Raw genomic sequence first — 15000 nt, 5'->3', positions numbered from 1 at the left:
AACAGCTTGATACCTCTGTAATTATTGTATCTAGGGCATCACCTTTACCTTTGTAGCAGTTGACTAGTATGCTGCTACACCAGTCATTGGGTATGACTCCTTCGTGTATCACCTGGTTGACTATACGGGTGACTAGGTTATAGCCGACACTGCCAGATATTTTGAGCATCTCTGCAGTAATTCCTGATGGGCCTGGGGCTTTCCCTGTCTTCATGCTTCTAATTGCCTTAGCTACCACGGAACTATCAACTCGGATAGCTGGTCCCTCTGTAGGGTCAACATTCGGCAGACTCTCTTTATCCCATTCATTTTCTCATTCAGTAACCTTTCATAGTGGCGTCTCCAAGCTTCTCTCTTTGCATCCTCATTTAGCGCAAGTGAACCATCCTCCATGCGAACACATTTCTCTCCTACCACATCACGATTCTCTCTCACACACTGTCTTGCAACACGAAATACCTCAAGTCTTTCATCCTCACAGCGCAGGACATTGGCAAATTTTCTCTTATCTGCTTCCCCTCTGGCTAGATAGACCTGTCTCCTAGCTTCCCTTCTGGCAGTCTGATACCCTTCCCTGCTACCACCGTTCTTCCAGGCCTTCCAAGCCTGTTTCTTTTGTCTAATAGCCCTGTCAACAATATTGTTCCACCACCACGTTATTTTGGGTCTTAAGGGGACTTTGCACCAGCCACAGATCTGGTCAGCGGCTTTCAGCAGGTTGTCCCTCAGAAACGTCCAGTTGTCTTCTACCCCATGTGTAGCTATACCCCCTTCCACTTCGTCAAAGGCTTCAAGTAACATATCTCTAAATCTCTGTCCATTCGCAGGGGCTTTAAGCTTCCAGACCCTTCTTCTCCATGTTGGTCGTCTTCTAGTCGCCCTCTTAGTCCTGATCCTAAAGTCACTAACTACCAGTCTATGTTGTGGGGTGCATTCTTCGCCTGGGAAGGTTTTGGCATTTATAAGCAGCCATCTTTCCCTTTTTCTGGCAAGGATGTAGTCGATTTGGCTAGTATGCCGGCCCGATCGGTAGGTGACCAGGTGGCTTGTTGGTTTCCTGAAGTTAGTGTTGCAGACCATAAGACTATTCGCATCGCAGAACTCCAGCAGCCTGGTTCCCTCCTCGTTGCGGGAACCAAACCGTAGCCTCCATGTACGCCATGGAAGCCCCCAGCATGTCGTCCAACATGCCCATTGAAATCACCAGCCACAAAGAGAAGGTCCCTGTCGTTCGTCGATGAGGTGGTCTGCAGTAGGGTGTCATAGAAACTGTCTTTCTGTCCATCGGGTAGCCCTGGCTGAGGGGCATAGGCCGATATAATGGTTGCTAATCTATTATGAAGCACTATTCTAATCTTAAGTATTCTGTCACTTACTCTGATTACCTCAATTACTCTATCTATCCATTTCTCAGCGATAAGTATACCCACGCCACCAACCCCGTCAGTGTTCCCTGCCCAGAAAATCTTGTACCTGTGTTCCTTGCCTGTGAGGACCCTAGCAGATCCTCCTCTCCACCTTATTTCTTGCATACAACATACATCAACACGTCTCCGTTCAAGCATCTCGACTATCTCGCCAGACCTACCTTTCAATGTGCCAACGTTGAGGGTGCCCACCCTGAGGGTGTGGGAGGTGTGGGCCTCTGAGACCCTGGGATGAGGGACAGATATTGTTGTGAAAGACCAAAACAATAAAGTTTGCTTATTGATCGACATGAGCATCCCCTGTGATCATAATATCTCAGCGAAAGAGTTTGACAAGCTCAGAAAATATAAAGACCTACTCATTGAAATTGAGAAAATGTGGCATCTCAAGGCGGTTACAATACCAGTGATCGTAGGAGCACTAGGAATGATCAAGAAGGGAACCGAAAATTATATGAGAATGATCCCTGGCTTACCATCCCTGCAAGAAGTGCAAAAGATTGTCTTAACTGGTACATCACACGTATTGAGAAGAGCATTGTCGATGTGAGAACTGTTGCTGCTCATGTATTTTAATTTAACTTTAAAAAAAAAAAAAAAAAAAAAAAAAAATGAACGAACTACTGAGTTTGCTTTAATGGCCTACCAATATACACTATGAGTTTCTTTGCCCTAGGAGTCGGGAAGACACTCGGCAAGAAATGGAAGAAAATTTGAAAGAAGAAAAAAAAAATAATAATAATGATGATAATAATAATAATAATAAGAATAATAATGATAATAATAATAACAATAATAATAATGATAATAATAATAATAATAACAACAACAACATCAAAAAATACCTTAGGAATGAGAACCCAGGTTTGAAATTTCCCCAAGACACCTAATGAAGGCTGGAGGGTATATCAGCCGAAACATTGTGTTAACAACAAACAAGATGAGGACAAATATTTGTCGAATGTAAATAATGTAAATAATGTTCACTCATGCCCCCACTCCCACTCTCTTACCCCCTCTCTCATGTCCCCTCTCTTTTGCACCCTCTCTGTTGCCCCCTCTTCTGTTTCTTTCCCCTCTCTTTAATTGAGCTTCTTCCGGTTTCCCTCTACCAAATCCATTCACAAGGTTTTGGATTGATCCAGGGCTATAGTAGAAGACCCTTGTTGAAATGGAACAGAATCAAGTAGTGTGTTAACAGCCATGCTATAATCAATTCATTTAACACCATTTAATTACTGCTACACATTTTATAAATTCTAGTGGAGTGGGGATGGGAGGATGGTTGTGATGCCTGTGCTGGTGGCACATAAAAAGCACTATCCGAACGTGGCCAATGCCAGCGCCACTCCGACTGGCTTCTGTGCCGGTGGCACATAAAAAGCACCATCCGAACGTGGCCAATGCCAGCGCCACTCCGACTGGCTTCTGTGCCGGTGGCACATAAAAAGCACCATCCGAACGTTGCCAGCGCTGCCTTGGCTGGCTTCCGTGCTGCTGGCACGTTAAAAGCTCCAACCGATCGTGGCCGATGCCGGACCCCCCTCCTGGCACCTGTGCAGGTGGCACGTAAAAAGCACCCACTACACTCGCGGAGTGGTTGGCGTTAGGAAGGGCATCCAGCTGTCGAAACACTGCCAGATCAGACTGGAGCCTGGTGCAGCCTCCTGGTTTCCCAGACCCCGGTCGAACCGTCCAACCCGTGCTAGCGCGGAAAACGGACGTTAAACGATGATGATGATGATGATGATGAATGGTAGGATTTGAACCTAAGTCTCAATATTTGTTACAAATAAATGACATTACTTCCAGTCTCAATCTTTTTTCCTCTTTCCTATTTTTTCTTCTTTATTCTGTCTCAATAGCTCTCTCTCCCTTTCTCTCCATAATTCTTCCTCCCTTTTTATCATTCACTCTCTCCTCTTCACTCTCTCTCTCTTCCTTATTCCCTCCCGTCTCTCTGTTGTCTGTTACTAGGTACCAATCTCCTACAAAGGAAGAATATGGTTTATTCCAATTGTTCGAACGGATATCAATGGCATTGAAAGAACAAACCTTCCCAATAACTGATGGTAAGCCAAACTTTCACATTAAATCTAATAAATAAATAAACAAACAAAATCTTTATCGGTTTGACTGGTTTAAGTCAGTTGAACTGTGGTCATGCTGGAGCATTTACATTACTTTTAGATCATGCCAGTGCCACGTCCATGTTAGTGCATGTAGAAAGCATTTCCGAATGTGGTTGAAGCTAGTGCTCCCTGACTGGCTCCTGTGCCGGTAGCATGTAAAGAGCCCATCCAAATGTGGTCGGTACCAGTGCCACCTGATTGGCTCCTGTGCCAGTGGCATGTAAAAAGTCGATCCAAATGTGGTCGGTACCAGTGCCACCTGATTGGCTCCTGTGCCAGTGGCATGTAAAAAGTCGATCCAAATGTGGTCGGTACCAGTGCCACCTGATTGGCTCCTGTGCCAGTGGCATGTAAAAAGTCGATCCAAATGTGGTCGGTACCAGTGCCACCTGATTGGCTCCTGTGCCAGTGGCATGTAAAAAGTCGATCCAAATGTGGTCGGTACCAGTGCCACCTGATTGGCTCCTGTGCCAGTGGCATGTAAAAAGTCGATCCAAATGTGGTCGGTACCAGTGCCACCTGATTGGCTCCTGTGCCAGTGGCATGTAAAAAGTCGATCCAAATGTGGTCGGTACCAGTGCCACCTGACTGGCTCCTGTGCCAGTGGCATGTAAAAAGTCGATCCAAATGTGGTCGGTACCAGTGCCACCTGACTGGCTCCTGTGCCAGTGGCATGTAAAAAGTCGATCCAAATGTGGTCGGTACCAGTGCCACCTGATTGGCTCCTGTGCCAGTGGCATGTAAAAAGTCGATCCAAATGTGGTCGGTACCAGTGCCACCTGATTGGCTCCTGTGCCAGTGGCATGTAAAAAGTTGATCCAAATGTGGTCGGTACCAGTGCCACCTGATTGGCTCCTGTGCCAGTGGCATGTAAAAAGTCGATCCAAATGTGGTCGGTACCAGTGCCACCTGATTGGCTCCTGTGCCAGTGGCATGTAAAAAGTCGATCCAAATGTGGTCGGTACCAGTGCCACCTGATTGGCTCCTGTGCCAGTGGCATGTAAAAAGTCGATCCAAATGTGGTCGGTACCAGTGCCACCTGATTGGCTCCTGTGCCAGTGGCATGTGTAAAAAGTCGATCCAAATGTGGTCGGTACCAGTGCCACCTGATTGGCTCCTGTGCCAGTGGCATGTAAAAAGTCGATCCAAATGTGGTCGGTACCAGTGCCACCTGATTGGCTCCTGTGCCAGTGGCATGTAAAAAGCACCCACTACACTCATGGAGTGGTTGGCATTAGGAAGGGCATCCAGCTGTAGAAACCTTGCCAGATCAGATTGGAGCCTGGTGCAGCCTACTGGCTTGTCAGTCCTCAGTCAAACCGTCCAACCCATGCCAGCATGAAAAGCAGACGTTGAACAATGATGATGATGATGATGATGATGAACCCTATAGCATTTAATCCAACCATATCCGGCTCAAATGTTTTGACCAGATCCAGCCTCTTACACCTCCTCTACAATGTCAGACTAAAAATCGCAGGAGTGGCTGTGTGGTAAGTAGCTTGCTAACCAACCACATGGTTCCGGGTTCAGTCCCAGTGCGTGGCATCTTGGGCAAGTGTCTTCTGCTATAGCCCCGGGCCGACCAATGCCTTGTGAGTGGATTTGGTAGACAGAAACTGAAAGAAGCCTGTCGTATATATGTATATGTATATATATATGTGTTTGTGTGTGTGTGTTTGTCTCCCTAGCATTGCTTGACAACCGATGCTGGTGTGTTTACGTCCCCGTCACTTAGCGGTTCAGCAAAAAGAGACCGATAGAATAAGTACTGGGCTTACAAAAAGAATAAGTCCCAGGGTCGAGTTGCTCGACTAAAGGCGGTGCTCCAGCATGGCCGCAGTCAAATGACTGAAACAAGTAAAAGAGTAAAGAGAGAGTAATGACATCATCGAAGTCTCGAAGTTATGAGATAATCCAGGATTAATTTAAAACAATGTGAATAAATAAGGATTATTACATTTGACAGAGTAATCTGAATGCTAAAGGGTTAAAACAAAAAGTTCCTTTTTTTTGTTTTGTTTAAAAGATTTCAATCCACAAAAGTTAACCTCCATGACTTCTGTCAATATGTTAGCTTCACTTAGTCATTATCGTGGGGCACAGTTGATCACATCATTTGTTCTGGGGTATGTGACCCTTCCCCCTTCTGCTACTTTACCCCCACCCCATACTTTGATTTTCTGTTTTCTTTCTTCTCCTTATCTCTCTTCTCAGTACGTAAATTTACTATGTTAATTTATGTAGCATTGTTAATTTATGTTAATTATATTATTTCTTTTTCTGCTCAGGTTTCTGTACCTATTTTACAACTCTTGCTTTTCGTTGTCTCAGTCTCAGGTAAAAATCTTCATTTATAAACTATATTTCCCTTGTTTCTTCTTTCTGTGTTTTTATTATTCTATCACAACATCAGACTAAATGTCTTGTGGTATTTGTTCCGAGGCTTTACATTCTAAGACCCCGTTGGGGTCAACTTAGTCTTTCAGCCTTTCAAGGCCCATAAAATTTAGTACCAGTCAAATACTGGGGTCATTGTAATCAACTAACCCCTACCCTTAAAACTGCTGGCCATGTTCCTATAATGGAAACCATTATCATTATTATTATTGAGTGAGAGAGCCGTGCATGCCATCAAAGTGACCCTGGGGTACAAATATATGAAACCCAGTATACCCATCATGACTACCTGTCTGATAAGGGTACCCCAGGCACATGTGTCACAACCATATGTGCATGACATGGTCATTTTATATCAAGATAAACAACACATGACCTTGCAGGTGGGGGCCCAGTTAGAATTTTCTTCAATTTGAGTAGCCCATCCCACTCTAAAGGTCACTGAATAAGGTTTGTTTAAGGATGATGAACAAAACATCTATGTTTCCGGAGGTGAATTATCCAAACCCCAAATAATTCCTCTTGACACATGGCTAAGATGCTCCCCAACTACTCTTGCTCATGATCAGAGATGCACATATCGTCAGCCACTAAGAGACATGGTCAACTGGTTAAGGTCAAACAACTGACAAGCAAATCTGTGGTATTAAGCAGAATATTTGCTGTAGCTCATCTTTTTTTATACCAAAATAAAGCATGTACATAATAACACTTGCAATCAGTTAAGTGCCTGGTACTGGATCAGGGCAATTATTATTATTAAGACAGCGAGCTGGCAGAATCGTTAGCACGCTGGGTGAAATGCTTAGCGATATTTCGTCTGTTGTTATGTTTTGAGTTCTAATTCCACCGAGGTCGACTTTGCCGTTCATCCTTTCAGAGTTGATGAACGTGACCTGGGTGTTATTGTCGACAATGATTTGCGTTGGACAAAACACATCGCCAAAATTGTCAAGAAGGCTGAGGGTGTCTTGGCATCACTCACCAAATCCTTTGTGAGCCGCTCTCCGGCTATCTATCTGCGGCTTTATATAGCTATGGTAAGACCTCACCTGGAATTTGCATCACCGGTCTGGAACCCCTATCTTGCCCAGGACATCAATCGTCTGGAAGCTGTTCAGCGACGTGCAACCAAAAGAATACCCTCCATCAGGCATTTGCCATATCCTGAACGCCTTACTTCCCTGGGCATGGACACATTGAAACTCCGACATCTGGCAGCTGACCTGGCAGACACCCATAAAATTATCAACCATCGCACAAACAATAACTCTGAGCACCTCTTCAAACTCCACCCATCTAACACCCGTGGACATATTTACAAAGTAAGAAAACAGCACAGCTCCCATGACTTTAGGAAACATTTTTTCACGCTGAGAGTTGCTGAAGCGTGGAACAAACTGCTGGCATCAGTTGTTAGTTGTCGGAGCACTGCATCCTTCAAAACTTCCATGCTTCCAGAGATTCGCCAACACTACACCTGATTTTCTCCCCTCCATACACACACAAGCATGTATCTGACTCATACACTGTTCACTTTCCAGACATTCTACATTACTGCATATACTTTATATGCACTTTCTGACAAGTTGTGGTGCACCTGATCACTGTATACAATAATGTCGTTATTATTATTATTATTAAATTAAGTACCAGTGAAACCTTGTAACCAATAAAGGAATAAAAATGATTGTTATCATTAAATCAGTGAGCTGGCAGAATCGTTAACAACCGAGCGAAATGCTTTGTGGTATTTTCATCCGTTCGGGATCGATAAAATAAGTACCAGTTAAATACTGGGATTGATCTAATCGATTAGTGCCCTTCCCCGAAATTACTGGCCTTGTGCCAAAAATTGAAGCCAATATTATTACCTCCACGATCTAGGTAATGGATTAATTGTAATAACCAATGAAAATATTTGGATGAAGGTTTTGTGGTGATAGCCTTGGGTGAACCACACCAATAACAATATTTAGTTAAGCAGCATCATAGAAGGAACTGAAGATTACTACTCTAGTCAAAGACTGGAAAAGCAGGCTCTGTACAGCACGGAATTCTTCAAAATGTGTGTGTGTGTGTGTTGTGTTTGAAATCTTCCAGATTAACTTTCCGTGATGGGAGATAATTAATGGATATCTAAGGTAGTATCCAAAGTTACTTCCCCTGGTATAAATTTAAAAAAAAAAAGTTTTTTTAAAACTCTGTTTTGCTTCGTTTCTTTCTTCCTTTCCATCATTTGATAACATAAATAACAATTATTGAATTTTGTTGAAGAATAATCAGGGATCTTTTCGGTTTGAACGGCAGTTTTTTCTAGCGGCGTCATATGAAATTGTCACCCATAATTATGACCCTAGTATCGATCTATTGCATTTCAATCTATTTTAGAGTTAGGGTTAGGGGGGGGAGAGTATCTTTTTTTCTTCACAAATGTAAATAAACCCAATCTGTTTCTTAAACGAGGGACATATTCATACGGCACAGAATGTTTTCACCTCAATAGACGTCATTGATTGGTTGAAATTGCAGAAAATGAAGAAAAGAGACAACAAATATGTTACAACCTATAGAATTCTCTCAATAAAGCCAAGAGAAAAAGATGTTTTATAAAACACATTCTACCAGTATACGAAGTTTAACATTTTTTAGTTACCTAGAAATTATGTTACAAACTGCCGTTCAAACCGAAAAGATCCCAAGCCTCTACCAAGGCAACACCAACGCTCTCTCAATGATTAACTGGAGATGTTTTTTTAAAATGAGAATGTCTGAAATAAGCTCGACGGCTCTCACAAACGAGAATACTAAAAATGAACCTGCCCACTCTCAAAAATTAAGTACAAAAAGTAAAGAACAAAAATAATCCAAAATCCTTGTCCAGATCCCAAAATCTAATCAGTTTGTGCCGGTCATGAGGTCAAACATCCCTGAAAGTTTCATCCAAATCCATCCAGCGCTTCTTGAGATATCTTGTCCACGAACAAACAAACAAACAAACAATACCTCTGCCTTTGGTAAGGCAAAGGTAATGATATTAATTTGAACTCAGAGCTAAGCATTTTGACTGAGGTGCTAATGATTTTTACCGCCCACCACTTTAATGATTGTAAAGATGGTGGGACTCCCCCTTTAAAGATGACATATGGATGTTTAGCTTTTGCCGAGTGACTTGTTTATAGGGATCGCATATATACGCTGTACATTAACTCACTTCATCTTGAATAGATGTTGTTTGAACGGGTGCATGGTGTACCATGTGTCAGGTGACGATGTAATTGCGGAGCTACGTGAGACGAGGTGTTTTACTCAAGAACACAACACACCACCCGGTCTAGGGACTGAAACCACAATCTCACAATTGTGAGTACAACATCCTAACCACTAGACCATGTGTCCTCAACACTAGGCCATACATCCTAATAATAATAATAATAATAATAATGATAATAATGATAATAATAATAATAATGATAATATTCCTTTCTACTAAAGGTACAAGGCCTGAAATTTGTCGGGAGGGAACTAGTTGAATTTTTGGCACAAGGCCAGCATAACTGGTACTTATTTTATCAACCCCGAAAAGGGTGAAAGGCAAAGATTGACCCCAACAGAATTTGAACTCAGAATGTAAAGATGGATGAAATACTGCTAAGCATTTTGCCTGGCGTGCTAACGATTCTGCCAGCTCACTGCATTAATAATAATATAATAATAATAATAATGATAATAATGATAATAATAATAATAATGATAATATTCCTTTCTACTAAAGGTACAAGGCCTGAAATTTGTCGGGAGGGAACTAGTTGAATTTTTGGCACAAGGCCAGCATAACTGGTACTTATTTTATCAACCCCGAAAAGGGTGAAAGGCAAAGATTGACCCCAACAGAATTTGAACTCAGAATGTAAAGATGGATGAAATACTGCTAAGCATTTTGCCTGGCGTGCTAACGATTCTGCCAGCTCACTGCATTAATAATAATAATAATAATAATAATTATCGTCGTTTAACGTCCGTTTTCCGTGCTAGCATGGGTTGGACGGTTCGACCGGGGTCTGGGAAGCCAAGAGGCAGCACCAGGCTCCAGTCTGATCTGGCAGAGTTTCTACAGCTGGATGCCCTTCCTAACGCCAACCACTCCGTGAGTGTAGTGGGTGCTTTTACATGCCACCGGCACAGGCGCCAGGGGAGGCTGGCAACGGCCACGATCGGTTGGTGGTTTTTACGTGCCACCTACACGGAAGCCAGTCAAGTCAATAATAATATTAATATTACTAATCCTTTCTCTTATAAGCACAATTTGTGGGGAGCGGGTAAGTTGATGACATTGATCCCAGTACATGACTGGTACTTAAATGATTGACCCTGAAAGGATGAAAGGCAAAGTCGACCTCAGTGGGATTTGAACTCATTACATAACGGCAGATAAAATACCGCTAAGCCCTTTGCCCAGTATGCTAACGATTCTGCCAGCTCTCCACCCTAATAATAATAATAACGATCCTTCTACTATTGTCAAAAGGTTTGAAATTTGGGGGAAGGTGTATGCCAGTTACATCAACCTTAACATTCAATTGGTGCTAATTTTATGGACCCAGAAGGGTCTCTGTCTGCCATATGTGTGCCTAGATTTCATCCTAGCGATGCATAGAAAAAGAACAAAAAAAACACTAAACTATCATACTATGCTCCTGCTACTTGCAGCAGTAATCTGTACATGTGGTACCTATTGAAGGCCAGGTGGACTGGGGCATCGTAAGTGAAGTCCATTTGTAAGGGACACCTTTGTGTAGCAAGGACAGGGTTTGAATTAGTGAATCTTAAGTGGATAATCTAACGTGTTATTGATCTGTCTTTCTCTGAAATTGATCATGATGATGATGATGCCCCTCATCATCATCATCATCATCATCTTAGGAAATAAATTTGTTTGTTGTTTTTTTAAAAATTTTTCTTCTTATTTTCTTTCCAGCCAATTCTTGCATTATGTCGACAGTGGTGCCGTGTTGCTAACTGACAGGTTTGTCAAACAGGTTATAAGTGGTAAGTTTGTACATTAAACTGTCATCGTCATCATCATCATCATCACCACCACCTCTGTCATCATCATCATCACCACCACTGTCATCATCATCATCGTCATCACCATCACCACTGTCATCATCATCACCATCATCATCATCACCACTGTCATCATCATTATCACCATCATCATCATCATCACTGTCATCATCATCATCATCACTGTCATCATCATCATCATCACTATCATCATCATCACCATCATCATCAACACTATCATCATCATCATCATCACTGTCATCATCATCACCATAACCATCATCATCACCATCACCACCACTGTCGTCATCATCATCACCATCACCACTGTCATCATCGTCACCATCATCATCATCAACACTATCATCATCACCATCATCATCATCATCATCACCACCACTGTCATCATCACCATCATCATCATCATAAACACTATCATCATCACCATCATCATCATCGCTGTCATCGTCATCACCATCATCATCATCATCGCTGTCATCGTCATCACCATCATCATCATCATCATCATCATCATCATCATCATCTTAGGAAATAAATTTGTTTGTTGTTTTTTTAAAAATTTTCTTCTTATTTTCTTTCCAGCCAATTCTTGCATTATGTCGACAGTGGTGCCGTGTTGCTAACTGACAGGTTGTCAAACAGGTTATAAGTGGTAAGTTTGTACATTAAACTGTCATCGTCATCATCATCATCATCATCACCACCACTGTCATCATCATCATCACCATCATCATCACCATCATCGTCATCATCATCATCATCATCATCACATCATCATCATCACCACTGTCATCATCATTATCACCATCATCATCATCATCACTGTCATCATCATCATCATCATCACTGTCATCATCATCATCATCACTGTCATCATCATCACCATCATCATCAACACTATCATCATCATCATCATCATCACTGTCATCATCATCACCATAACCATCATCATCACCATCACCACCACTGTCGTCATCATCATCACCATCACCACTGTCATCATCATCATCACTGTCATCATCATTATCACCACTATCATCACCATCATCATCATCATCATCACCACCACTGTCATCATCACCATCATCATCATCATAAACACTATCATCATCACCATCATCATCATCGCTGTCATCGTCATCACCATCATCATCATCATCGCTGTCATCGTCATCACCATCATCATCATCATCACTGTCATCGTCATCATCATCATCACCATCACCACCACTGTCATCATCATCATCGTCATCATCATCACCATCACCACTGTCATCATCATCACCATCATCATCATCATCACCACTGTCATCATCATTATCACCACTATCATCACCATCATCATCATCATCATCATCACTGTCATCATCATCATCATCATCACTGTCATCATCATCACCATCATCATCATCATCACTGTCATCATCACCATCATCGTCATCATCATCATCATCATCATCACCACTGTCATCTTCATCATGAAATTGGAGGAGGCAGCAGTGTCGTAAATAGATGAGATCAAAGTATGGATTATTTTGTTCCATTAACGTAGTTTTTGATTTTTGATAGTTTTATTTTTGAAATCTTTTTTTTGAAGAGGCTGACTTCGTACACATCATCTTCTCTGGGATGTACAAACTATTGATTTAATCAACCTCATCAACTCACCTGAACTCACCTTCACCATCATCATCATCACCATGATCTGTCAGTCTCTTGGCAGTACTCCAACAAGTCAGGTTTTTATCTGTTTAAAGAAGGAAAAACATTGGACATTTTGGTCCTAGATGTACAGAAGGACAGGAGGTAAATGGGTGGAATATCTTCGAATTGTACCCCCAGTGTGTGTATGTGTGTTTGTATGTCATTGTTGGCATCACTCGTACCCAAGTTTCGTTCATTTGGTGCTCCATGGCTCAGAGGGCCAAGTGTCTTTTACCATAGCCTCGGGCCGACCAAAGCCTTGTGAGTAGATTTGGTAGATGGAAACTGAAAGAAGCCCATCGTATATATTTATATATATATATATATATACACACATATATATGTATGTGTGTGTATATGTTTGTGTGTCTATGTTTGTCCGCCAACATCGCTTGACAACCGATGGTGGTATGTTTACGTCTCTGTAACTTAGCGGCTCGGCAAAAGAGACCGATAGAATAAGTACTGGGCTTACAAAGAATAAGTCCTGGGGTCAACTTCTTCGACTAAAGGCGGTGCTCCAGCATGGCCGCAGTCAAATGTGAAAGTAAGTAAAAGTAAGTCAGGTGTGTATTTTGTGGACCTAAACTTTATATATCACATGACATATTACGGAGGTGAGGAATTAACGAAAAGTTGTGACTAATTAAATATTGTAATTAAAATGATTATTATTCTATTGAACAGATTTGAAAGATGATGATGTATACAGCAGTCTCAAGTACCAGATCATCACCAGACTTTCAGAGGTGAGTTATTACAGTTTTATTGATTTCAGAATTGGTAGAATCATTGAATGCCAGGCAGTATTTCTTTTGACACTATACAGTCTTAGTTCAAATCCTGCCAAGGTCAGCTTTCTCTTTCATCCTTTTGGGGGTCAATTGAATAAAGTACGAGTAGAGTACAGGAGTTGATTTAATTGACTATTCTCCTCATCTAAAATTTGTGTTTAAATTAGAAACAGATATGATAATAGTAATAATAATAATTGTCCCAATCGATATAAATGTATCTGTCAAGACCCACCAGAAACTGAGCAAATATAAAGATCTTGAAATAGAAATCAGCAAAATGTGGAAGCTGAAGACTAAAACAATACCTGTTGTCATAGGTGCCCTGGGAATGATAGCAAAAGGGGCTGATTGCTACCTAACTCAGATACCAGGAAACCCCAAAATGGCAGAAATTCAAAAGATTGTGCTCATGGGAACTGCTCATATTCTACGCAAAATACTTTCTAAACATAATTTTCGTATAGTTTTTTAGGCATTCACTAGTACAACACTAAGTACAAAACCAAATATATGGCACCCTAGGCATAACACCAACATGAACTTCTAACTTGTTGTCTCTTGAGGTCTCTAGGTGAGATTTGGAGCCAGCTTGTGCAAATGCAAAGCAAAAGTCAAACATAGAATAATAATAATAATAATAATAATAATAATAAGAAGAAGAAGAAGAAGGAATATATCCATAGATACAACAGAGTTGGGACCTACATACACTGGAAGCTATGCCAACACTATGGGCTAAGATTGGCTCCAAATAGGCGTAGAAGTAGCTGTGTGGTAATTAGGCTTCTCAAAACCAGAAAGGAGAAGGCTGATTCGAAGACTACAGATCCAATCCAACTGTAAAAATCTGTAAAATTTTTCAGAAGTTTATCATTTATGAGCATGTCTAGACATGCAATTATATGCACAAGAAGACATGCATAAAACAAAACATACAAATCTGCGCATAGGTGCAGGAGTGGCTGTGTGGTAAGTAGCTTGCTTACCAACCACATGGTTCCGGGTTCAGTCCCACTGCGTGGCATCTTGGGCAAGTGTCATCTGCTATAGCTCCGGGCCAACCAATGCCTTTGTGAGTGGATTTGGTAGACAGAAACTGAAAGAAGCCCGTCGTATATATGTATATATATATATATGTGTGTGTGTGTGTGTTTGTGTGTCTGTGTTTGTCCCCCTAGCATTGCTTGACAACCGATGCTGGTGTGTTTACGTCCCCGTAACTTAGCGGTTCGGCAAAAGAGGCTGATAGAATAAGTACTGAGCTTACAAAGAATAAGTACCTGGGTCGATTTGCTTGACTAAAGGCGGTGCTCCAGCATGGCTGCAGTCAAATGACTGAAACAAGTAAAAGAGTAAAAGAGTAAAGAGTAAAAAGAGTATATACATACATACAATAATATCCTGTTGATGTTGTTGAAATTACAGTGAAGGAGCCTTGGATCTAGGTTAGAA

General features: G+C 41.6%; 1 protein-coding gene across 3 annotated transcripts in view; it reads left to right on the top strand.

Moving 5' to 3' along the window:
- The window catches only part of LOC115223938 (protein pigeon), a 98165-nt gene that overhangs the window by 59907 nt on the left and 23258 nt on the right, over positions 1-15000 (top strand). For all 3 annotated transcript variants that reach the window (XM_036512876.1, XM_036512875.1, XM_029794682.2), the window contains exons 24-27: positions 3405-3499; positions 5851-5899; positions 10938-11008; positions 13439-13500. In XM_036512876.1, the coding sequence (XP_036368769.1) occupies positions 3405-3499; positions 5851-5899; positions 10938-11008; positions 13439-13500 (277 nt within the window). The remainder of the gene's footprint in view (positions 1-3404; positions 3500-5850; positions 5900-10937; positions 11009-13438; positions 13501-15000) is intronic.

Source organism: Octopus sinensis, linkage group LG24 (assembly GCF_006345805.1).
Source record: "Octopus sinensis linkage group LG24, ASM634580v1, whole genome shotgun sequence".
NCBI classification, from domain to species: domain Eukaryota; kingdom Metazoa; phylum Mollusca; class Cephalopoda; order Octopoda; family Octopodidae; genus Octopus; species Octopus sinensis.
The sequence above is the reverse complement of the archived record's forward strand: the minus strand, read 5'-3'. Positions and strand labels throughout refer to the sequence as shown.